The sequence below is a fragment of the Candoia aspera genome, chromosome 3, assembly GCF_035149785.1.
Source record: "Candoia aspera isolate rCanAsp1 chromosome 3, rCanAsp1.hap2, whole genome shotgun sequence".
In the NCBI taxonomy this organism is placed as follows: domain Eukaryota; kingdom Metazoa; phylum Chordata; class Lepidosauria; order Squamata; family Boidae; genus Candoia; species Candoia aspera.
Genome location: NC_086155.1, coordinates 8821386 through 8845170, shown reverse-complemented (window position 1 = coordinate 8845170; position 23785 = coordinate 8821386). Strand labels below are relative to the sequence as shown.

The 23785-nt window shown below is 43.8% G+C and overlaps 1 protein-coding gene across 1 annotated transcript in view; it reads right to left on the bottom strand.

The window, feature by feature from the left end:
- CABLES2 (Cdk5 and Abl enzyme substrate 2) overlaps positions 1 to 20571 on the bottom strand; it is a 55686-nt gene extending 35115 nt beyond the window's left edge. Inside the window, exon 1 of the mRNA XM_063296965.1 lies at positions 19876 to 20571. Within this exon, the coding sequence (XP_063153035.1) occupies positions 19876 to 20474 (599 nt within the window). The 5' untranslated portion in view covers positions 20475 to 20571. The remainder of the gene's footprint in view (positions 1 to 19875) is intronic.
- Positions 20572 to 23785: the final 3214 nt, after the last annotated feature.

The following is a 23785-nucleotide window of genomic DNA, read 5'->3' as shown; positions in this document are numbered from 1 at the left end:
AACCCTACTTGTTAGCCTCAACTTTATTAAGCACAACAAAGAGAGTTACGGCAAAAATCCTAAGCGGTATATAGCTAGCGTTAACGTTCAAAGTGCAAACACGAGGCCCAGTGCTAACCTGTCATTCATTTTTTATTGTGGTGGGGTATAAGTGTAATAAATAAAAATAAAAAGGTAAGGTTTGCTGGCACAACTTTTTAGAAATAGGCCTTTAATCTTAAAGAAAAGTTAATATTAAAAGTACAAACTAAAAATATAAACTAAGAAGAACAAAAAGGAAAAAGTCTGTACTTTCAAATTTTCTTCTTTTCTTCAAGATTAAAGATGGTTTTGTTTGAAAAAGAATAAAGATTATAAATAAAAATATGGTTAAAAAAAAAAGAAGAAACAGGCCGAATTTCATCAATGTGCAGGAATCCCAACCCAACAGGCTGGCTGTAATCCTAACCCTATTTTACCATTTAAAATATTTGTATATTTTACCCTTTTAGAAAAATTGGACATTCCTGCTGCTATGGTCATGTTGCAGCACACTGCCATCTCTGGAGAACTAGTCTGAAAGCTGCATGAAAGGGGCTGCAGCCCATGGATCACTCAGCCCTTGAATGCATTACAGCAGTGTTTTCAAATTGGACAACTTTAACTTTATCATGCTGGCTGGGGAATTCTGGGAGTTGAAGTGTGGACTTCAACTCCCAGAATTCCCAAGCCAGCATGATAGCACCTCATCAAGGGCACCATTTCTCTGCTCTATTTTCTTACATGCCCCCAATACATGAGGCTAATTGCATCCCTTTTTATACGATGTAACATGGAAAGCTTCAGCAAAGGATCGTTACCTTGTTGTGGTACTGGAGCTTGAGCACCTCAATGATGACATGAGCTAAACCGTGAAGGGCCACCCAAGACGGGAAGGTCATGACAGAGAGGTCAGACTAAATGCAACCCCTGGGGAAGGTAATGGCAACCCACCCCAGTATTCTTGCCGTGAAAACTAAATGGATCAGTACAACCAGAGATATGTTGGTATACCATCGCAAGATGAGACCCCCAGGTCGGAAGATGGTCAAAATGCTACTGGGGAGGAACAGAGGATGAGTTCAACTAGCCCCAGACGTGATGACGCAGCTAGCTCAAAGTCGAAAGGACGGCTAGCGGCCGACGGTGCTGGTGGTGAACGGTGAATCCGATGTTCTAAGGGTCAACACACCATTGGAACCTGGAATGTAAGATCTATGAGCCAGGGCAAATTGGATGTGGTTATTAGTGAGATGTCAAGATTAAAGATAGACATTTTGGGCGTCAGTGAACTGAAATGGACTGGGATGGGCCACTTCACATCAAATGACCACCAGATCTACTACTGTGGACAAGAGGACCACAGAAGAAATGGAGTAGCCTTCATAATTAATAGTAAAATGGCTAAAGCAGTGCTTGGATACAATCCAAAAAACGATAGAATGATCTCAATTTGAATTCAGGGCAAGCCATCTAACATCACAGTGATCCAAATATACGCCCCAACCACAGATGCTGAAGAAGCTGAAGTAGAGCAGTTCTATGAGGATCTGCAGCACCTACTGGACAACACGCCTAAAAGAGATGTTATTTTCATCACGGGAGACTGGAATGCTAAGTTGGGCAGTTCTATGAGGATCTGCAGCACCTACTGGACAACATGCCTAAAAGAGATGTTATTTTCATCACGGGAGATTGGAATGCTAAGGTGGGCAGTCAAATGACACCTGGAATTACAGGTGAGCATGGCCTGGGAGAACAAAACGAAGCAGGACATAGGCTGATAGAATTTTGCCAAGACAATTCACTCTGCATAACAAACACTCTCTTCCAACAACCTAAGAGACGGCTTTATACATGGACTTCACCAGATGGCTAACACCGAAATCAGATTGACTACATCCTTTGCAGCCAAAGGTGGCGGACATCTGTACAGTCGGTAAAAACAAGGCCTGGAGCTGACTGTAGTTCCGATCACCAACTTCTTCTTGCACAATTTAGGACCAGACTAAAGAGATTAGGGAAGACCCACAGATCAGCTAGATATGAGCTCACTAATATTCCTAAGGAATATGCAGTGGAGGTGAAGAATAGATTTAAGGGACTGGGCTTAGTAGATAGGGTCCCGGAAGAACTATGGACAGAAGTTCGCAACATTGTTCAGGAGGCGGCAACAAAATACATCCCAAAGAAAGAGAAAACCAAGAAGGCAAAATGGCTGTCTGCTGAGACACTAGAAGTAGCCCAAGAAAGAAGGAAAGCAAAAGGCAACAGCGATAGGGGGAGATATGCCCAATTAAATGCAACATTCCAGAGGTTAGCCAGAAGAGATAAGGAATTATTTTTAAACAAGCAATGCTCGGAAGTGGAAGAAGACAATAGAATAGGAAGGACAAGAGACCTCTTCCAGAAAATTAGAAACATCGGAGGTAAATTCCAGGCAAAAATGGGTATGATCAAAAACAAAGATGGCAAGGACCTAACAGAAGAAGAAGAGATCAAGAAAAGGTGGCAAGAATATACAGAAGACCTGTATAGGAAGGATAACAATATCGGGGATAGCTTTGACGGTGTGGTCAGTGAGCTAGAGCCAGACATCCTGAAGAGTGAGGTTGAATGGGCCTTAACAAGAATTGCTAATAACAAGGCAGCAGGAGACGATGGCATCCCAGCCGAACTGTTCAAAATGTTGCAAGATGATGCTGTCAAGGTAATGCATGCTATATGCCAGCAAATTTGGAAAACACAAGAATGGCCATCAGACTGGAAAAAATCAACTTGTATCCCCATACCAAAAAAGGGAAACACTAAAGAATGTTCAAACTATCGAACAGTGGCACTCATTTCACATGCCAGTAAGGTAATGCTCAAGATCCTGCAAGGTAGACTTCAGCAATTCATGGAGCGAGAATTGCCAGATGTACAAGCTGGGTTTAGAAAAGGCAGAGGAACTGGGTACCAAATTGCCAATATCCGCTGGATAATGGAAAAAGCCAGGGAGTTTCAGAAAAACATCTATTTCTGTTTTATTGACTATTCTAAAGCCTTTGACTGTGTGGACCATAACAAATTGTGGCAAGGTCTTAGTGGTATGGGGATACCAAGTCATCTTGTCTGCCTCCTGAAGAATCTGTATAACGACCAAGTAGCAACAGTAAGAACAGACCACGGAACAAGGGACTGGTTTAAGATTGGGAAAGGAGTACGGCAGGGCTGTATACTCTCACCCTACCTATTCAACTTGTACGCAGAACACATCATGTGACATGCTGGGCTTGAGGAATCCAAGGCTGGAGTTAAAATCGCTGGAAGAAACATTAACAATCTCAGATATGCAGATGATACCACTTTGATGGCTGAAAGCGAAGAGGAACTGAGGAGCCTTATGATGAAGGTGAAAGAAGAAAGTGCAAAAGCTGGCTTGCAGCTAAACCTCAACAAAACCAAGATTATGGCAACCAGCTTGATTGATAACTGGCAAATAGAGGGAGAAAATGTAGAAGCAGTGAAAGACTTTGTATTCCTAGGTGCGAAGATTACTGCAGATGCTGACTGCAGTCAGGAAATCAGAAGACGCTTAATCCTTGGAGAAGAGCAATGACCAATCTCGATAAAATACTGAAGAGCAGAGACATCACACTGACAACAAAGGTCCACATAGTTAAAGCAATGGTGTTCCCCGTAGTAACATATGGCTGTGAGAGCTGGACCATAAGGAAGGCTGAGAGAAGATCGATGCTTTTGAACTGTGGTGTTGGAGGAAAATTCTGAGAGTGCCTTGGACTGCAAGAAGATCAAACCAGTCCATACTCCAGGAAATAAAGCCAGACGGTTCACTTGAGGGAATGATATTAAAGGCAAAACTGAAATACTTTGGCCACATAATGAGAAGACAGGACACCCTGGAGAGGATGCTGATGCTGGGGAGAGTGGAGGGCAAAAGGAAGAGTGGCCGACCAAAGGCAAGGTGGATGGATGATATTCTAGAGGTGATGGACTCATCCCTGGGGGAGCTGGGGGTGTTGACAACCGACAGGAAGCTCTGGTGTGTGCTGGTCCATGAAGTCACAAAGAGTTGGAAGCGACTAAACGAATAAACAAAAAAACATGGAAAGAAGAAGGTCAACTTAGAACCACCTCTATCAGTCTTTGGTTTGAAGACAAGAACTCCACCCCTTTGCCAATGGCTTCATCAGATGGCTAGTCAGGGAGACTAGGGAGAAACATAGCCAGGACTGGGTTCTTGACAGCTAGGCCAGCCTACATTTTCAACATTTTACTCAAAGGACTAAAAATGGTAGAGGCTGACCCTACTGGGGTCATGGGGACCTTCTGGCTCGATTGCTAGACGTTGCATGACAACACAAACACAGAAAGCTAGAGGAGGGCTTAATTTCAAAAGCTGGAACAAGCTGTTCTTTCATAAGGACACTATCCCTGCACCGTCATCCTTCTGCAGGCTATTTTGGAGGCAATCACTTAATTCATTCTTCTTTATCTGATAAGAGCAAAACCAGGTGTCAACAACCAACATTTGATTTTGAGTACTCTCAGCAATTGGGCTTCTGTTGTAATAAGTCTACCCTTCTGCCCCAAACTGTTGCCTTTCAGATGCCCTGGGACTGCAACTCCCAGAATTCACAAGGAGTATGGTTGGAAATTATCCAAGTTGTACTTCTGATACACTGGGAACACCAGGATGGTAACGACTACGTGAGGCTAAAAAGCTGTAGGCAAAGGGAATGGCTTCAACCCACAGCCTGAGGTCCATCAATTTGCTTCAACAAAAACACACCTAGTGACTGGTACAAGTTAGCAAACCACAGTGGATGCGCCCATATGGCACATATGCTCAAACAAAGCACATTATGGAGGCTTGATTCATGCAACACATAAAAGAATAGCCTGGCTCCCTCCCACAACCTATACAACATCTGCAGCAGCTCCTACAAAGGCAAAAACTATCCAAATCAAAGGCAGTAATTGTTCTACTCGATTCTGCCCTGTTCAGACCCCCATTTGGACTCATGTGTCCAATTCTGGGAAGCAGAAAGGACAACAACAAATCAAAGTTCAGAGGAGGACTACCAAGATGGCAAGGGGTCTGCAAACCCAACTCTATGGGGAACCGTTAAAGAATGCGGGTTTGTTTAGCTCACAGAAAAGACAATGAAGGAAAGACATGACACTAGCCTTCAGATATAGGTTAAAACTACAAGGAAGGAGGTTCAGGCTGGACATCAGAAAGAACGGCCTGGTTCCCACATAAACAAGCAAGTTCTTTTACTGGAGGTTTTAGATGGTTGGATGGTCACTATCAACAAAGTTCTAGTGGATCCTTCATTGAGCAGGGGGTTGGACTAGATGACCTCTAAGATCCCTACCAATCCTATGATTCTGTGATTCCAGTAGGCCAGGCCAGTCATGTACCTGTGAAAACGGCTTCAGAGAAGCAGTTCTTGGCCCACATGGTTTAGCATTCTTCAGAAAGATTCCAACAACCAGAAAGTCACTTGGTGGATAAACCAAGGGGATCTATTGACCACGGTGATCTATTTTTCCCACTCTTACTGTAAAAAAGCTTGCAGAAGAAGGCAATATGTGGCGAGTTTTACAACAACCAGGCTCAAGCCTTTGATGAAAAAGGCAAAAACAGTATTTTCTTCCAAATGCAGTATGAATTGGATTGGTCCCACCAGCAACCCCCATCTCTAAAGACTTTTTTTAATCCATGCTTGGGAGCGGGTAAACACACACAGCTGAAAACGGTCTGCAGTTCTCCCTTCTCCAAACTTCCTTGATAGCCGAGTCACTTTAACAGTGTCAGCACCTAATTAAACAGGAATTATTTTTTATCTAGGATCTGCCTCGTAAGAAATCACTGGCAGATTTCCCCAGCACTCTCAATCATATGATCGTAGAGCCAGCGGCTTAGGCTGAATGCATTTGGGCAAGGATTCAAAGTCCTGAAATGTGTCTGAGGAACGTTTAGTGGAGCTTAAGGACTGTTCTTTAGGCTGTGGATTATGGGAGTGGAAATTAAACACGCCCAAGGATACCACACTGCAACTCCCATCAGAGAGCAGGGTTGAAAGGGCCAGCAAGGGAGGAGTTATGTCTTTGGAATAGGGTCCCTTCAACTCAACCTGTGGAAATTCCACAGCAGACGACCAGACCTGCTTGGGATGTTTTGTTAACATGGCTTGGCATCTTCTCTTCCTCAAGTGTGTAACTTGGTCGCTGCAGGCACAAAGATCAAACAACAAAAACCCAGGCAAATGCCTGTGCCTTTCTCACTTCTTTGATGTTTTCCAACCATTTTTGTAGCCTTCAGTTATCTGGGCTGGCTTTATAAACCCTGCCCATCCCTGGTGCAGAAATTCATTAAAGGTGGGTAATCCATTCAATACTTTTTCACACCTTTCCTTTTGTTAGACTTGCCTTTTGAGAGAACAAAGAAGAATCAAAAGGAAGCTCTTTTCAAAGAATTGGGGAGGGGGAGAGGAAAAACAAGAAAAAAACCAGAAGCCCCTTCTAAACTGAGGAACAGTTAGCAGTTCATAGGAATTCCCAGAAAACCAAGCTCGTGCATGTTATTTTCAGTGGCCCTGTACTTGAAATCAGTTTTTTAAAAAAAGAATTTAATGATGAAAATTGTGTTGGAGGAGTCACACACAGCCTCTGATCATCATGTTCACCTGGCCAAACAAGGACTCTCAGATATCATTCCTTTTATTTAAATCTACCCCCCTCCTGCATGTTGGCAGCATTCAAACCACCCACAACCTGCAGCCTCATTAGATACTACGCAAACAATTCAAAGACCAGCATGACTAAGCTAACCACAGTGCTGAATCTGAACACCCTGGGGGTCTTTCACGCACAGGATGCAAATCTTATTTTTATGCTACTTTCTCCAACACCACCTTTTTATGCCCAGAATGTACTGGCAATGTAATTCTGTGTGATAATTAGGAGTCTATTGCACCCTTGAACAGCACTTTTAAAAAAGGGGGGAAAAGGCAAAGACCTGAGACGTGTCTCAATGGAGTTTTGAACATACTTAAATAATAAATAATTTAAGTATATTCAAAAATGTAACTTTTTATAATTAAATGCTGGCTGGGGAATTCTGGGAGTTGAAATCCACGCATCTTAAAGTTACAAGGTTGAGAAACACTGGACTATACTGAAGTATGTTAACATTAATTATACTTAAATGAAACAACATGAAATTTGGTTTAAGTCCCACCGCACCCAATTCGTTCTCCTGTCCTAACCTACTTGTTCAGACCAGCTCCAAGGCATGTCACACCACCATTCACAGGAAAAAGGAAAGGTTGCATACCAGGAATTGAAGAATTGGCAGCTAAACCTGCCTGGGAAGCATAACCAAGGAACCATTACAGAAAAGAATTTTTTTACCAAATCTGGCAGGAGTGTGGAGGAAAAAAGCTCCTTGTCATTGCAGAGTTTAGGATCTAGAATTCTTTAAAGTTAGGATTGGTATAAAAAACTGTTTTTTCTCAACCTCGGCAACTTTAAGATGTGGCGACTTCAACTCCCAGAATTCCCAAGGCTGGCTGGGGAATTCTGGGAGTTGAAGTCCCCACATCTTAAAGTTGCTGAGGTTGAGGAGCACTGCTTTAAACCACCACTTCCTTGCAAGCTTCCATCCCTTACTACTGCAAACAAAAACTTGGAAATACAGTATAAAATGCAAGGCTCCAGGCTGCTTCTAAGACCTCTTGTTTCTAAGAGGTGCAGTTAAGGAATCACATTAAATGCTCCAGATAAGCAAGGCTGATATTTTACATGCTGGTCAGGAGACAGATTCCTGGCGTGCCTGTAAAACCGCTCCTACTGGCATGAAGGTACAAAATGTGCTTCCCACGGCTGATGTTGTATTATTCAGAAATACCACATAATCCTGAAACACACAGGACAGGCTGCATTAAGGCACAATTGCCCCAGTTGACAATGTTTTATTTAGAATAAATACAGGGCCCCCAAATCACTGAGTAGGATTCCCTGTGTTCCAAAGAATGCAGAGAAGCATTTTCTGTTGATATATGATTGTCTAAATTGCTGATGGTTGGATCCGTATGTCCTATTATATTCTGTGCCAAGATTCCAAGTTGGGATATACTTGATGTCTAATTCCATTAGGCTCCAAGCAGAGCTGGTCACAGTTTTCCCCTATCAAATATTAAAATGAAATCCCAAAGAAATAACATTCAAGAATATAGGCATGCTCAGTATTTTCCAAATCAGGGAATTGTAAAGGTGACAAAGCCAGAGGTCAAATAATTGCAAAACATGGGAAATCCCTTCCCTTCAGCAACACAAATATAATCTTCTCCAGTTCAAGGATCCTGGGATTACTTGGTAGAAAATCTGATGGCTGCTTCGCACCCCTTGGCACAAAAACCTGCAGAGTATATGTGCTTAAGTCATAGTTTTACGTTTTTAAACATGTACATAAAATAGCTTAGACCTGTACGAAATGCTCATATGCAAAGCAGTCAAAGGTTATTCTCAATTTACAGAGTTCCCTTACAATATAGCAATCCAGACTTGTTAAATATGTGTGAAGCAAATTATCTCCGTTTTAGCATTTAGAATAGATGCCAATCCTAGTTGCAATCTGCCCACTTGCTAATCCTTCTGTCCTCCTCCAGCTAAAATGCAGGAAATAATCATTTTATAGGCAGATAAAAGTGTCCTATTTCTCAAGGAACAGAAATATTATCTTTTTTGGTTTGCTGTTATGATTGCTTGACTCAATTTCTCAGAGCAAAGATAACAAACTCCTTTAAAATGTTGCTCTTTGGAGAACTGATTTTCCAACGCTTTGGAAAGCGTAAATCCAAATTATGGCTTTACTGCACCTTGTTATAATTAGGTACTTTTATTAAAATGTCAGCATGCCATTTAGGTTCTGAATATGTGTTCTCAAAAGGCAAAAGTGTTAAGTTCCATATACCAAAGAAATCTATCTTCACCTCTTACTTAATAAACAACTTGAGTAAATATCACATGAGCCCTACAAGTGATTAATTCTTAATTCTGCAGAGATGAGGCTTTAATATGCTTTTTCTCATTTGATGTTGAGCAAAGGTATTTGTTGATGCTCTTCTCTCCTAAACGGGCTCACATACAACTGATACTCTCTTCTAAATTATTTCTCATCCTGCATCTTCATTGCCAAGAAAATGCAGGGACTAGTCCAGACTGTTACTAGGAATCAACATTGCCTTGAAGGCATACAACAAATAATTTATTTTAAAAAAAATCATTGCATCTTACAATTCTACAGACTGCTATTAGTTACAAAAATGCTGTTGAATAGCCTTTCCCACCTAGGTAAAAGTAAAGGTTTCCCTTGACATTAAGTCCAGTCATGTCCGACTCTAGGGGGCAGCACACATCTCCGTTTCAAAGCTGAAGAGCCGGCGTTTGTCCATAGACACTTCCGTGGTCATGTGGCCAGCATGACTAAGTGGAACGCTGTTACCTGCCCGCCAAAGCGGTACCTATTAATTGACTCACATTTGCATGTTTTCGAACTCTTAGGTTGGCAGGAGCTGGGACTAGCAACAGGAGCTCACCCTATCACGTGGATTCGAACCGCCGACCTTCCGATCGGCAAGCTCAGCAGCTCAGCGGTTTAACCCGCAGTGCCACCTACTGCCCCCCAAACAGGTTGGACTTCCAATTTTCAAAACCCTTCAAGCATCTATAATACATGGAAGTTGGAGTCCAAACATCTGAAGGCCACCAGGATGGAGAAAATTGCTGTTGCACATCACCTACTCTAAAGGGTTTCGAGTCTATATTTAGCTGGCTTCATCTTGTCTCTAAGGGGAAAGTTAAATCCCAGTTTCAGTGTAACCTCTCTTTGCTTGAGGGCACTCACTTCCAGTATCCTGCCATCAGCATCTCATTAATGAGATATTAATTAACCTGAACAAATCTTCTGTTCAAGTCCTTGGAGCTCAGCACTCCTTTGCTGATCCTGGAGAAGAAGAAATCCTTGGCATTTCCTGCTTAGTTATATATTTATTGCACACAACAAAAGCCAGAACAAATGGTCTAGGCATGAAATGAACAGAGATTTGTGGCCATACATGCATCCCACAACTTTTTCCTGGAGGACTAATGACCGTTTAAATATAGCTTTCCAAGTCCAGATTAAATATAGCCTTCCAAAGAAATCCACACTAAGCCAGTGTGATGCCAGTGCTGCGTAACCAAGAGCAGACCACTGTAGGTAATGGTTAATGATTCTCCCTTAACTACCCAGTGACTAATTTTCTCAATTTCAGACAATCACAATGCATGCTGAGAAAATACCATCCTCACTTATCTTTCCTTCCATTTGTTTCTCAAGATCAGAGAGGAAGAAAAGACAGTTGGAATGCTTACCTTACACCTTTGCTATTTTCCATTTATCACAGAGCTGAGTAGAAACCCCCAAAGACCGGGACTGTAATCGTGGGCTGTGTGATGGCAGTTGGCACAGACAAGCTGGAGATGGCCAGGGATCCCCATATATCCTACTCGTTACAACTTGTCAGTGTCACTGCTAGTTTCTTTCTCCACTCAGCAGATCTATGATCTTGGTAGAGGGGGAAAAGACAGGTAGGACTTCTTCAGGCTGCACAGAGGGTAACCGACCACGGAAGTGAACCTGGGATGCTTCCAGAGAAAGCACAGCATCAGCTGTTCATCAATAAAGACTGCAAGCCGAGGCTGTGAATGGTGACAACAGGTAATCTGAGAGCCCTGGAGATGAACAGGGAGATGACCCAGTAGAGGATGGGAAGAATGATCTGGCTGAAACAGATTTTTTTTTTAATCGTATGGCATAGCAGTTCAGTGTTCATGCTGCTTTTTCTTGCTGGGAAATCCTTGTGAGGTCCAGCAGCCAGATGTGTAGACTATTTAGCACGTTGCCCAGGATGCACCACAAGGAGGCTAGTCTACATTGCACCGAGTTGGGCTGAGAGAGAGCGACTGGCCCAAGGGCACCCAGCCGGCTTTCAGGCTTAAGGAGGGACTAGAACTCACAGACTCCTGGTTTCTAGCCCAGAACCTTAACCACTAGACCAAACTGGCTCTCTGTTGAAACAGATGATCTGGGTTTTCTCCATATGCAGTTTAAGGTGATGGGAATATATCCAAGAGGAAAAGCTGGTATAACGTTCTACCACAAGCCCCTGTGCATTTTCATTAATGGCCACAAAAGTCAATTGGTGACAGCCATGAACATTACTGTATCAGTGTAGCAATTATACTGAAAACCTTGACTGTAAATCAGGACACTCAAGAAGACAATGCAAAGAGTAAATAAAATAGTACCCAGAATTGATTCCTGAAGGGCTCCTGTTATAAGGAGAAATTCAAGGGACAGTAATCTGTCATGTAATATTGCAAAACAAAACAAAACAAAACAACCCCCCCACCAAGATGACATGAAGGATTTGACCTAATCGAATGCACAAGCAGTGATGCTCAGGGACCATAACCTAGACAGCAATATCTGATGGTCAAGGGTGTCAAATGCTACTACCAGTTCCCAAATGGCCAGAACGGATGCAATGGGACTTGGCTACCAAGACCCCATTCAGGATTGGAGGAAGTACCAGGCCAATCACTTGAGCACAGAGAGGGATCTAAGGAGGGTTTCTTCAACAAAGGATGAAGAAGAACCTGTGTATAAGAATCTGGAAAGACACCAGCGGTTAGAGAACAGTTCATCAGCTGGTAATACAGAACAGGAATAAACGGCAGAAGGCAAGAGAGAAGGAAGGATGAGCAGGGGATGTAATATTAAGGAGAGACTTCCATATTGTTGAACCTCTTATCTGAAACAGGGATAATTTTGAATGGAGAGGGAGTAGAAGACATAGAAAGAATGAACAATGCCCATCATTTGTAATGGGGAGCTTGCACAGGATGTGGTGGATTGGGCCCTGTTGGCTCCTGGGAGTATGTCTCTAAAACCTCTGCTACAATCCTACTGCACCCTCCCCATAATTGCTGCAAAGAGTAGACCCAACAAGGCTGCCCCAAGCCCAATTTACTCCAGAGGAAGTCCTGTCTGTTACTAGTTTACTCAGGAGAAGGCCAAGGGCAATCCTCCTTCCTTCAGTAGCTTGACCTGGAGGGAAGGATACATGCTCTAGGGTTCTCCTTTCTTGAGAATGACCCTCCCTGATTCCTTAAGGATTCAAGTCTTTATTAGGTATATCAAGGTCAAGGAACAAAGGGAGCTGAAAGGCACAAGGAGAAAGAACAAAGGAGAAGAAATGAATGTTAATTTCTGATGAGGTTGATTTCAGCCAGCTGCTCCCTCGGCCCAGGCTCTCTCACCACACACACACACACACACACACACAGAGTGAACAATATCCCACAGATAGATCACCATCCTTAAAATAAAATCCCTAACCTTAGCTTGCTGCATAATTCCCTGATCTTCAAACAGGATTTCTGTGGGTGGGGGTTTCTTTCTTACATGGCTTCTAACCCACCCCAGGGAATTGCTCTGATGGGAAAAAAGACAAAAGCAAAACAGAGCTAGCCTTTTCCTCTTTAAAAATACTACCTAAGAGGGGAAAACCCTGCTACTGTTTGGCTCTTCAGCTTTCAGATTCTCCTGGGCTTCTCTCTTCCTGCTCCTTGGATTGACAGCTCAGCCAGTTTTTCTTTAACTCCATGAGGTATGGTGGAGATAATTGATAGTTGGCCCAATTTAGCCTAAGGTAAAAGGTAAAGTCAACGTGACTTTGGCTGACTTCATAGACAACCCCATGCAGTCTTTTTGGCAACAACATGGAAGTGATTTTCCACTGCCTTCTTTTGGGATTTTTTTTTTAAATTCCCAATCTATCCTACAGCCCTGGAATGTCCTGGTGATCTCCCATCCAAGTATTAAACAGGCCTGACTCTGCTTAGCTTAGCTTTCAGGGCGAGACAAGGTTACTGAAGAGTTAGCCTAAGGAAGGTGTGCAAAAGTCACTCAGATCTCAAATCTCCATTGTTCAGAAAAGCATTCCCTGAAGGGAAGGCTTTCATCCTTAGAAGAATAAGGCAGAAGGAAGAAGATCCATTTTTCCAGTGTCTCTGAACTGTGGAAACCAACTCTCTGCACCATGATATTACCCAAATTTGTTAGACTATTACAACTGTGAAGGTCTGGGGAGCACCCCTTTTCCAAGAGGGAGGTGCATCTGTGTGTGCATGCATGTGACTTTCCAGTTTATTTTTTCCAATCCTTCACATCACAGTGAGTACAGTTCCCACAACTTTCATCCAACATGGCCCATGGCCTACATCAGCTGGGAACTATGATCTACCTGGAAGGCACTAAATTGGGGCCAACTGGAATAAGTATAGACGGATAGTCAGGAAATGGCAAAAACTTAAGGTGAGACCTTTATTTAACGGTACAACATACGCTATGTACCAAGAAGTGCCAGTTCAACCTACAGTATCACCACCTAGAAAGGAACAAAGAAAACGTTTTTTTTTTTCTGCAAGCTATAGCCAGCATCCTTGGACTGAAGGAGAAATAGTTCAACCAGGTAAAAGCCAGCTTTAAGTGGTCAATTTTCCCGTATAAATCAAGAGCAAGCAACATCAGGGTGCACCTCCACATTGTGGTGGCACCATTTCCAAAAAAATCAGTGGCACAGCTTCTGCCAATTTGAGGCAGGAAATATATTAAAATTGTGTAAGCCTTAAAATAGGGCTTAATAAAATATCACAAACCCAACAGAAAATCCCAGCTTCATTCACATGCATTATATGTTGTTCTTTATTTGTTCAGTCGCTTCCAACTCTTCGTGACTCCATGGACCAGCCCACGCCAGAGCTTCCTGTCGGTCGTCAACACCCCCAGCTCCCCAAGGTCGAGTCTGTCACCTCTAGAATATCATCCATCCACCTTGCCCTTGGTCGGCCCCTCTTCCTTTTGCCTTCCACCCTCCCTAGCATCAGCATCTTCTTCAGGGTGTCCTGTCTTCTCATTATGTGGCCAAAGTACTTCAGTTTTGCCTTTAATATCATTCCCACATGCATTATATGGCCCTGCGTATTTTGGATTCTTGCTTCACTCACTGCTGCCACCTCCTCTTCAAAATACTGAACGCAGTCCAAAGATGCCCTCAACATCACCTTCCAGCATTGGCCTTAACAAGATTATTGCTCCAATCTATCAATTTTGTTTCTTTCAATTTTCACTGACTGTGAATGAATCCAAGATCTCCAACCAACTTTCAGCTCTTGATAGCAAGACAGACTCTTCTGGTAATTCTTGTTAGATCCTAAGCAATCCCATCTTAACTGATAATGGCTGGAGCAAATCCAAGTGAGGTTTGCATCAGACAAAATATAATCAACCATCTTCTCCTTGTGTCATGCTTCATTTAAAAGGAGTTGCCAGAATACAGTTGTGATGCAATGTGGAATGTCCTCTGCCTGACCTCTTTAACATGCAGGCTTGTCTTGGTTGTTGAAACTTTTTCTTCTCTGTCAGATACAATTTACTATTACCTATTGAAGCTAGAAATTTATAGGACAGGTTTTTGCAACCAGGTATCTCTTAGAGATGCACTGGACTTCCACTTTCATAATTAAGAGCCCTGAAGGGGCAAGATGGTTAATGTGCCTTTCCTTGCTTTTGTTGAACAAAATGTTTCTGCTAGGGCTTTTCTTTCCCAGGGAATCTGAGACAAAAATAATACATTTTTGAAAGATTTTCCTCACCCTGCATAGCGTTTGCCTCCTGCAAAATGTGCCAAACAGCATTCCTGTTTTGGTTCTCTCCAAATGCATTGGATTTTCTTCCATAGTACTTAGAAGTTCCAGTCAACAGATCCAAAATGAACCAAGCTGAAAAGGCAATCAAAATACCCAGAAGGAACCAAGTTGAGAAGGTGACCAAAATGCATGGAAGAAACCTTGTTGAGAAGACCGCTAGAAGATAATGCCAACCTCTGCTTTAAGGAATGCACTTTGTTCTTTAAACAGCTTCTGAGAAACACAAATGGCACAACACAGGTAGAAGATGTGGCTCTCTGGTGCTCTGCATTAGTATCTATAGAATAAGATACACCAGGGTTTCTCAACCTTGGCAACTTTAAGATGTGTGGACTTCAACTCCCAGAAAACCTGCTCGCATGTTTTCAGAGATCAAGCATATTGCTGTGGCGATAACAGCACAAAACTGTCTCTTCCTAGAAGCTGAATTTAACCTCTGAATCCACCGTTTGTTCTTCTAACGCACAGACAGAACTATCCTATATAGCCTTCCCTGTGCATTTGTACTAAAATGTTCACAATTGTAGACCTTAACTATCTGGAGGGATCTAAGTTCAGGAAGCCTGCTCTAGCAATTCAGAACTACACAGGTTGTCCATATCGCTAACACTAAACACAGCATTCCCAATTTCACGTACTCAGGACCCTTCTTTCACTTAGGGAGAAGTGGAGTGGAGGAAGCCAGATTTTGACCAGAATATATGTAGAACTGTTATACTAAAGTTTTCCATGCATATGATTTCCTTGTGCATGAGACCTGTTCCTTACCTCCTACCCAATGCACAGAGGGTGGCTGGCTGGGGTGGGGTGGGGAATGGAAGAGAAGGAAATGAGACCTGTCACTGCATGCAAACGATGGGAGGGTCTCCGGTTCTGCTCCCACCCACCCCATTTTGTTCTCCAAAAACTAGAGATGGCAGAGACGTCATACTTATAAAGCAAACTTCCGTCCAACAGTGCTAGAGATTTCTTAATTACTGCAGATCAGTATGAAAGGAAGATGTAGTGGGTGGGGGTGGAAAGTCACTGAAAGTTACACAGTAAGAACAGTATTTTTGCAAGCAGAACAAAAATCATTGTATTTCTGACAAACATCAGCACAATGCTACAGGCTCAACCTGAACGTGACAATCCAATTTTCACTAAAAAGAACTATTCTTTTTCTTCCCTGGGGTGTTGGTGGGGGCAGGGAGATTTCCTTTCGCTAGAGTCTGGACCCTCCTTCTACAGCACACATAAAACATTTATTACCAGGACCAAGACACACTGAAAAGAGCAAATGAAACAAAAGCAACCATCTAAGGTAAACTGGTTTTGCCCAGACAGGTTAAGTTAGTGCATCTAACCAGCAATGCTTAAGCCCATTAAAAATATATATATTTTTGACTTAGCATTTGACAAGAGTAAACACTCACATAGAGAACAACAAACAGTAAACAAAAAAGCCTGTGGTCAATGGCCCAAATATTTAAAGTACTCCTTTATTACTATTTTTTTAAAAGGCAACAGGCCAAGAATGACACTGATTTTCAGCATCAACTTTCAAAATAGTCCAAAATGCTCAGCAGGTTTATAGAGGTCCATCCTTGACTTAAAGGATGCATTCAGACAAGCCGCTTTGCCTAATCACTAAATTAACTCAATGTATTCACACAATACACCAAATCATAAGCTAACCAAATGGGGTTGTGTCCATATAGCGTGCTAAATTTCCAAAACCAACTCCAGCCTCCTCAAAAACACCCTAACCAAGGTTAACAATAACTAAGTTTGGCACACTCTGCAAATGCACATGGTCTCAATCAATGTTTCCCAACCTGGCCAACTTCCAGATGTGTGGGCTTCAACTCCCAGAATTCTCAGCAAAGGCCACATTGGCTGAGGAATTCTGGGAGTTGAGGTCCACACATCTAGAAGTTGGCCAGGTGGAAACCCTGTTTAGGTCTTTATTTGATCTAGTTAAGAGTGCTGTGTGAGCTTTGCCATAAGTGTTGCAAGCTTAAATCTCGAGTACTGGAAGGTTTCTTACCAAATAAATAGTGGGTGGAGTCCTTGGTGCTCTCTGAGCCTTGTTTTCTTGCAGACGTTTCATTGCCAGACTAGGCAACATCTTCAGTGCGAAGAGGGAGTGGGCACTGAAGATGTTGCCTAGTCTGGCAATGAAACATCTGCAAGAAAACAACAAGGCTTAGGGAGCACCAAGGACTCCACAGTTCAACAAATATTCGCTTCAAAATAGTGGCTCAACCACTGGAATTATTTGCTTCAAAATAAAATACACATTCATGCATCAGCCAAAGAAACAGCAAATGTCAACAGCTAATTTGCAACGTCCTCAGGACTTTATATTTTTAGAAACTGAGTGGGAAAGGGTTCTTTCTGAATATGTATCATCTATTTAGTGAGAAATTCAGTTTGGCTTCTCCTTTTTGAGACTAAATGGAGCTGCAAGGCACCTGGTCACAAGACATGGAGGAATTTTTCCACTTTTCTCTTTTCTAGTAAAAAAAAAGATAATCTGAAGAACTCAAAAGCATGTCCTATTTTGTGACTTTCTAGCTCACCATATCAAAAGATGGATTTTACTAGAGTAGTATGAGGTATGATTTCAAAAAGCTGCTTTGGAGCATGTGGGATCAAAAAAAGATGCAGCTGTTTTAAGGAGCTGTAGAAAGATGCCATGTTCATATTCTCTTGCAGTTGAAGCAGCTTTTCTAACATTATCTCAGAAACAGTGCACAGCCCATGATTTTATAAAGGAGCGTACTTACCTTTAGTTAGTATCTGGCTGTACTGGGGCATTAAAGGTGGGATATAAATGTAATAAACAAACTATGCATGGAAAAATACACTAGACATGGTATACCTTCCATGACCTGGAAGGGAATGGTACATACAAGTAACAGACAGAAGGAGGGATAAAAAACTATCACCTCGTATTTCAAGCCACAATGGCTGTGGCTTGAAACACACACTGTCCCAGGTCAGTAATAAAACTAGCAGCTACACTTGTGTGACATATTCAGCTTAGGTATTTTGTAGTTTAGTTTATTACATTTCACTTGTTTAGGGCCCCATGTATTATGCAAACCTAGAAAATGGGCTCATTCAGAAACCAGGTTGTATGAATGCAGCCACAGGATTCTATGGCTTACTCAAGATGAGCCAGCTAGCTTTAGATATGAAGCTTAGAACAAATACCAAAATTAGCACATTTCTGAATAAATTCCTGCCCCAGACTCTATATGTTCAGTGGATCTTTGGTGTTTACCTTCTTCATAGTAACTCTGCCAATTTTGAGGCTTACTCACAGATTCCCAGTAAAAACCATAGATAAACTCATAGTCTCCTTTGAGTTGAGCTTGAAATGGTGACTTTATGAACATGTCCAGAGAGTTTTCTTGGCAACAATACAGAAATGGCTTGCTTTTGACATCTTCCAGGATATTTTTTTTCAAATTCTCAATCTACTCTACAGATTGATTTACAATCTATTTTACAGATTGATTTACAATTTACTTTACAGGCTTTCTTAACGATCTCTCATCCAAGTAGGTTTGACCCTGCTCAGGTTTTGGAGTTCAGTCAAAGCTGATCTGTCGGCTTAATCAACATTGCCCAGTCTGAAGATCACATACATATATACACACACAAATCTGTGATTAGGTGAACCTGTGGAAAGATTATTTAAACACCCACACAAATCTGTGACGGTGGTGAGCTAGAAGGAATTTGTGCTTTGAATGGAGATGGATCCTTCTCAAACTTTTCAAAGAAAGCATCCTCATTTTTTGAGCTTGCACCTAAGAACGCTATTCACAAATTCAACAGCAAAAATGAAACTAAGCAGGCTGAGCTTGAGTTGCCTCATTGATCCTTATTCAAACAGAGCTCGAGATCCCCACCCAACACATCCCATTTTGCACACAAAGACAACACCCTTCACCCTTTGGCTACATCAGAATGGTGAAAATGCACCCCAGATTCGCTTCTCTTAAGGCTCAAAGGGACACAATGAACGTGTCAGCAGAGCACAACTGGGCTGAGACTTCCAGGAGCTAAATGTCTCAGGGACTCTTCTGCAAGATTTGAGAGTGAAAACCAAGAAAAAAAGGGAGGGGTTAATTTGGCATAACTTAGTTTTTCCGGAAAGCAAAGCAAAACCCCAGAAGGAGAAGGAAAGGGGGTGAGAACAGGTGGAGGCCACCAATATATAATTCCTAAGAAATCAAGAAGCAAAGCTGAACACCATCCCCTGTTGCTTCTTTTTCAATCATCTCCTAAAAACTAGAAAACGAAAACTGAAATTATACACACATTAAAATGTAGGGCCCAATCACTGAATGGTGGCAGGGAGGGGGTCACAAAAGGGCACTGGCGAGCTGGCTACAACCTTTTTGTACTTCTGGTCAAGTATAAGCATTTCCCAACTTTCCTTCTCTTTTAGGGAGTGGGGAGAAGCCCTCCCACCCAGCAAAACGCTTTGGGGAGACTTTTCTCTCCTTGATCATCCTTCCAGGATAAAGCTAGGAAGGTTTTGAAAACAGGGGCAACCTTTCACACTCCCTTGAGAACCCTTTATGCTGCAATCTGGCAGAAAGTTTGCTCAGCCTGAAGCCAGAGGTCCCTCGATCACCGCATACAGACGTGATTTCCAGCTCATCCGCATGCCCTGGATTACAGCACTTTGCCCCAATCCGTTTCTGCTGGGAGGGTTGGCACCACAGCCGGCCCAACCTGAAGAGGGGATGGGGGCTGCAGACCAACACCCTTGGCAGGGAGGAAGTTGCAGAGGACGGGAGTGTGGCAAGGATTCCAACATGTCCCAATATCCTTGTGGCAGGCTAGAACGCAAGGGAGCGAGGGGGGGTCCCCGATCCAGAAGACAGAGCAGGGAGGGGGTTAGTCCCAAGGAGAAGGGCTTGAGAAGAAAGTGGGAGAGGAATTAGCTTGCAGACAATCAAGAATAAATGGAATCAGCCCTTCCCCCATACGCGAAGGAGACCCGGGAACAGGGGAAACACTCACCTTTGCCTTTGCACCTCCAGAGGTAACCCTCCTCCTCCTCCTCCTCCTCCTCCGCCGGCAGGGGCGCCCTGGGTGGGGCTCAGCAGCCCCGGGGGAGCGATGCCCGTCTTGGGGGCCCCCACCAACACCCCTGCCAGGGCGGCCGGGGTGACGGCGGCCGCGGGGACCGGGCAGAGCGGGCTGCCCAGCAGCAGCTGGGGCAGGAGTGCAGCGGCCGCGCCCAGCCCGCGGGAAGGGTCCAGCTCAGCCGTGGGGGGCAGCAGGAACCCCGGCGGGGGCCCGTGGGAGGCCAGCAGCAGGCGCGGCGCGGGCTCCGCCGCCGCACCCCCGGACTCTTCCTCCGGCCGCGGCGCCGGCGGCGGATCCCCCGGGGCCGGCGAGGCGGGCCGGGCGGGCGGCCCCTGCGACGGCTTGCCGGGCGCCGGGTACGGCGGCCGCCCGTCCAGGGAGATGTTGTTGAGGAAGAAGAGGGCGGCCTGCCTCCGCCGCGCGTCGCCGCCCCGCTTGCGCGCCCCGGCCGCCGGCAGCCCCGGCGCTGCCTCCGGGGGCTCCTCTTGGGGCGGCCGGCTGGTGGGGGAGCCGCACGCAGTCGCAGCCATTCTCCCCAGCCGCAGCCGCCTTCCCCGCAGCCGCCACTGCCGCCACTCGCAGCGGCGGGGCAGCCGTCGGCCCGCCGGCCGCCCGCCCCCAGCTCGGGCGGGTGGAGAGGACTCGCGCTTCCCCTCTCGCGGCTCGGCCCGGCTAGGGGAGGATCAGGCGCGTCCGGCCGGCGATTGGGCGCGTCGCGGCAGTATGTAAACACGGGCGCCCTGCGCCGCCTCTCATTGGTGCGCCGCCGGTCCTATTGTCACTGCCGCTCTATTCGCCCCTCCTCTTCTCCCCACCCCTCCAACCCGAGGCCTTTTCTTTCCTCCTTCCTTTTCTGTTCGCGCATCTTCACGGGGTCCTAAAGGCCGCCGGGTTCGAAGGGCGGGCACGCAAAGGAAGCTGCGTTTAGAGCAGGGTTTTTGAAACTTGGTGGTTGCTGGTAGGCGTGCATGTGAGATGGGCGGCTATATACATTGAATAAATAAATAAGTATCCCTTAAAAGCCAGCGTGACTTGAAAAAGCAAGAAAGAAGCAGATTATAGCCAAATAGGACAGTCACTCGGACGACAGGAGAATTAATCCTATTCTCCCTTGCAACATTCGCAGGCTTCTTTTCTTTTTTAGCTGGCTGGGGAATTCTGGGAGTTGAAGTCCACACATCTTAAAGTTGCTAGCGTTGAAAAACACTGATTTAGTGAGTGAGTGAGTGAGTTTCTGTGCGTGTTGACTCCTGGAGACTGCCTGGACTAGTCCCTGCAGTTTTCTTGGCAAGATTTTCAGAAGTGTTCCTCCCTTGCCTTCTTCCTAGGCTGAAAGAGAATGACTGGCCCAAGGCGGAAGATTATTTATAGAGCTGCACAAATTAGGGCGTTGCTTGATAGCAAAAAAGAGATATAGAGAATTGTGATTGCAACCATCTGGTGGTTGTCCTGGATTCTGCAGCCTACCGCTAGTAACCTTAAGCCTGAATGTGTGTTGCAGTCCTACTCATATTGGGGAAGAGGCCACCGAAAGTTGCACTAAGGATGGCAGTATGGGTGCAGATGTTTATGGCAGTGTTTCTCAACCTTGACGACTTCAAGATGTCTGGACTTCAACTTCCAGAATTCCCCAGTCAACCTTGCTGGCTGGGGAATTCTGGGAGTTGAAGTCCACACATCTTGAAGTTGCCAAAGTTGAGAAACATTGCTATAAACCTCAGCCAGTGCCTTTTTACGTGGAAGTACGCCTCATAAATGTCAGTGGAACTGAAGGTTGCACTGAAGGGCCATCAGATCATCATCTTGACTGTACATACAATATGGTTAGCAGCATGATTTGTTAAGCCCGGGTAGTGTTAACCTTGCCTGGCTTTGTTTAGCACAACCTTTCTCAACATCGGCAACTTTAAGATGTGTGGACTTCAACTCCCGGAATTGCTGGGAGTTGTCATGGTGGCTGGGGAATTCTGGGAGTTGAAGTCCACACATCTTAAAGTTGCCAGGGTTGAGAAATGCTGGTTTAGCAAGTTATAGAATCCAGACCATTGGGATACTATTGTCTTCAGAGTTGTGTGAATGAAGAACACTGGGTGACCTGTGCAGGAGTGTTGGGAAGTCTTCAGAGGAGACCAGAGAGAATCAGTGCTCCCCCAAACAATTCCCCTGCAAAGAGTACACACAGCACATCTTTTGTAGACCAAAACCCTCATCCAGATTGTTGCCGCCCAGAGAGAGCAACCTTTTTGTTTTTATGATTTAACAAGGGCATGGGTATGAATTTCTCCCGCTATGTAACAGTGCAGATCTGACCTGGATTGATCTCTCAAAGCTAAGCAGGGTTGGGTCTGGCAAGTCCTTGGACTGGAGACAGTTAAGAAGTTCCAGAGCTATAAATTAGAGTAGGAAGTTGGAACAACCCCCTGGAAGAAGGAAATGGCAAACGACTTTGGGGTTATTGCCAAATTAATGACATAATGTCCACAAAGTCATTAGGAGTTAAGCTCTGTGCTATGGAATTTTATTGATATTTATTCCTACAGCAGATGGTAAAACTGATTTCACCTTGATTAATTTCTAACCCTAAATAACACTTAGTACTTGGACGGGAGACCACCAGGACTTTAGGCTAGTGTGAGAAACTGAACATCCATTTAGTCACCCAAGGATTTTTTTTTACCAATGCAAAGCTGTCAATACTTTGATTTTCATAATATCAGTAATATCAAAATTATCATCATTATTATATATACATCAACATGAAATCACAGCTTCCAGTTCTTTAGCTGGTGTTGGCCCTCATTCGCATCAAGTTCTTCCCAAGAACCTAGCATGTCGTAATGTATTGGTGTAGTATATGTGTGGATCCAAGCAGTGTGGCCTTTTGTAATTGACAGATGGAAATTTTGTCAATGCGCAGATTTTCTAAGTGCTGTCCAAGGCTTTTTGGTATGGCACCCCGTGTGCCGATAACCACTGGGACCACCACGGCTGGTTTATGCCATAACCTTTCAACTTTGATTTTCAGATCTTGATACTTTGTGATCTATTATTATTATTATTATTATTATTATTATTATTATTATTATTATTATTATTATTATATCTGATGTTGTACACTTCCCAAGAATCCTTTAGGACTGGGGTGGGTTTTAAATAAACCCACATCATTTATTATGTGTTATTTATTAATACATAAATAAAATAAAAACCATGATGACTTTGCTTTTCCTGCTGAACTCTTCCATCTTTCTCCAGATACAACAGAGGTTAATTTCCAACAAAGAAATCCTCCAACCTACCAGCTCTATAGGGAGCTTCTGGCTTTGAAAGCCTTCTGATTTGAAAAGAAAATTGAATATTGATTTTATGATTTATGAAACGCTTTTTGGTTTTAACCTTCGTGTGCCACTCAGGGTCACCTCGGTGAAATAGGCAGCTACATAAATTGTTTCAACAATTAAGTGAATGGATGAATGAATAAAAAAGGAAGCACTCCGCACACATATACTCTTTACTACATTTTCAAATCTTTTCCTAAGTGAGGGCATTTAAAGCAGGTTTCCTAACTGAATCCTATTTTCCTCATTAGAGAAAATTTTTAAAAAAGCATAGCCAAAATGACTAAAATGAATTAAAATCCCTAATGTCAATTATTTACTAGACAGCAGGCCATCATTTTTGGCCTTGCACCCAGAGAAATCCTTTTCTTAATTTTTTTACCTTCACATTGGAGAAAAAACACACACCACCTGTTAGATTTCTTCCTGCGAGGCTACTATTCAAGCCATTGCAGGATCTCTGCCCCCACCCAAATTATGGGGGGCAGCCCTAGTAAGCAAAT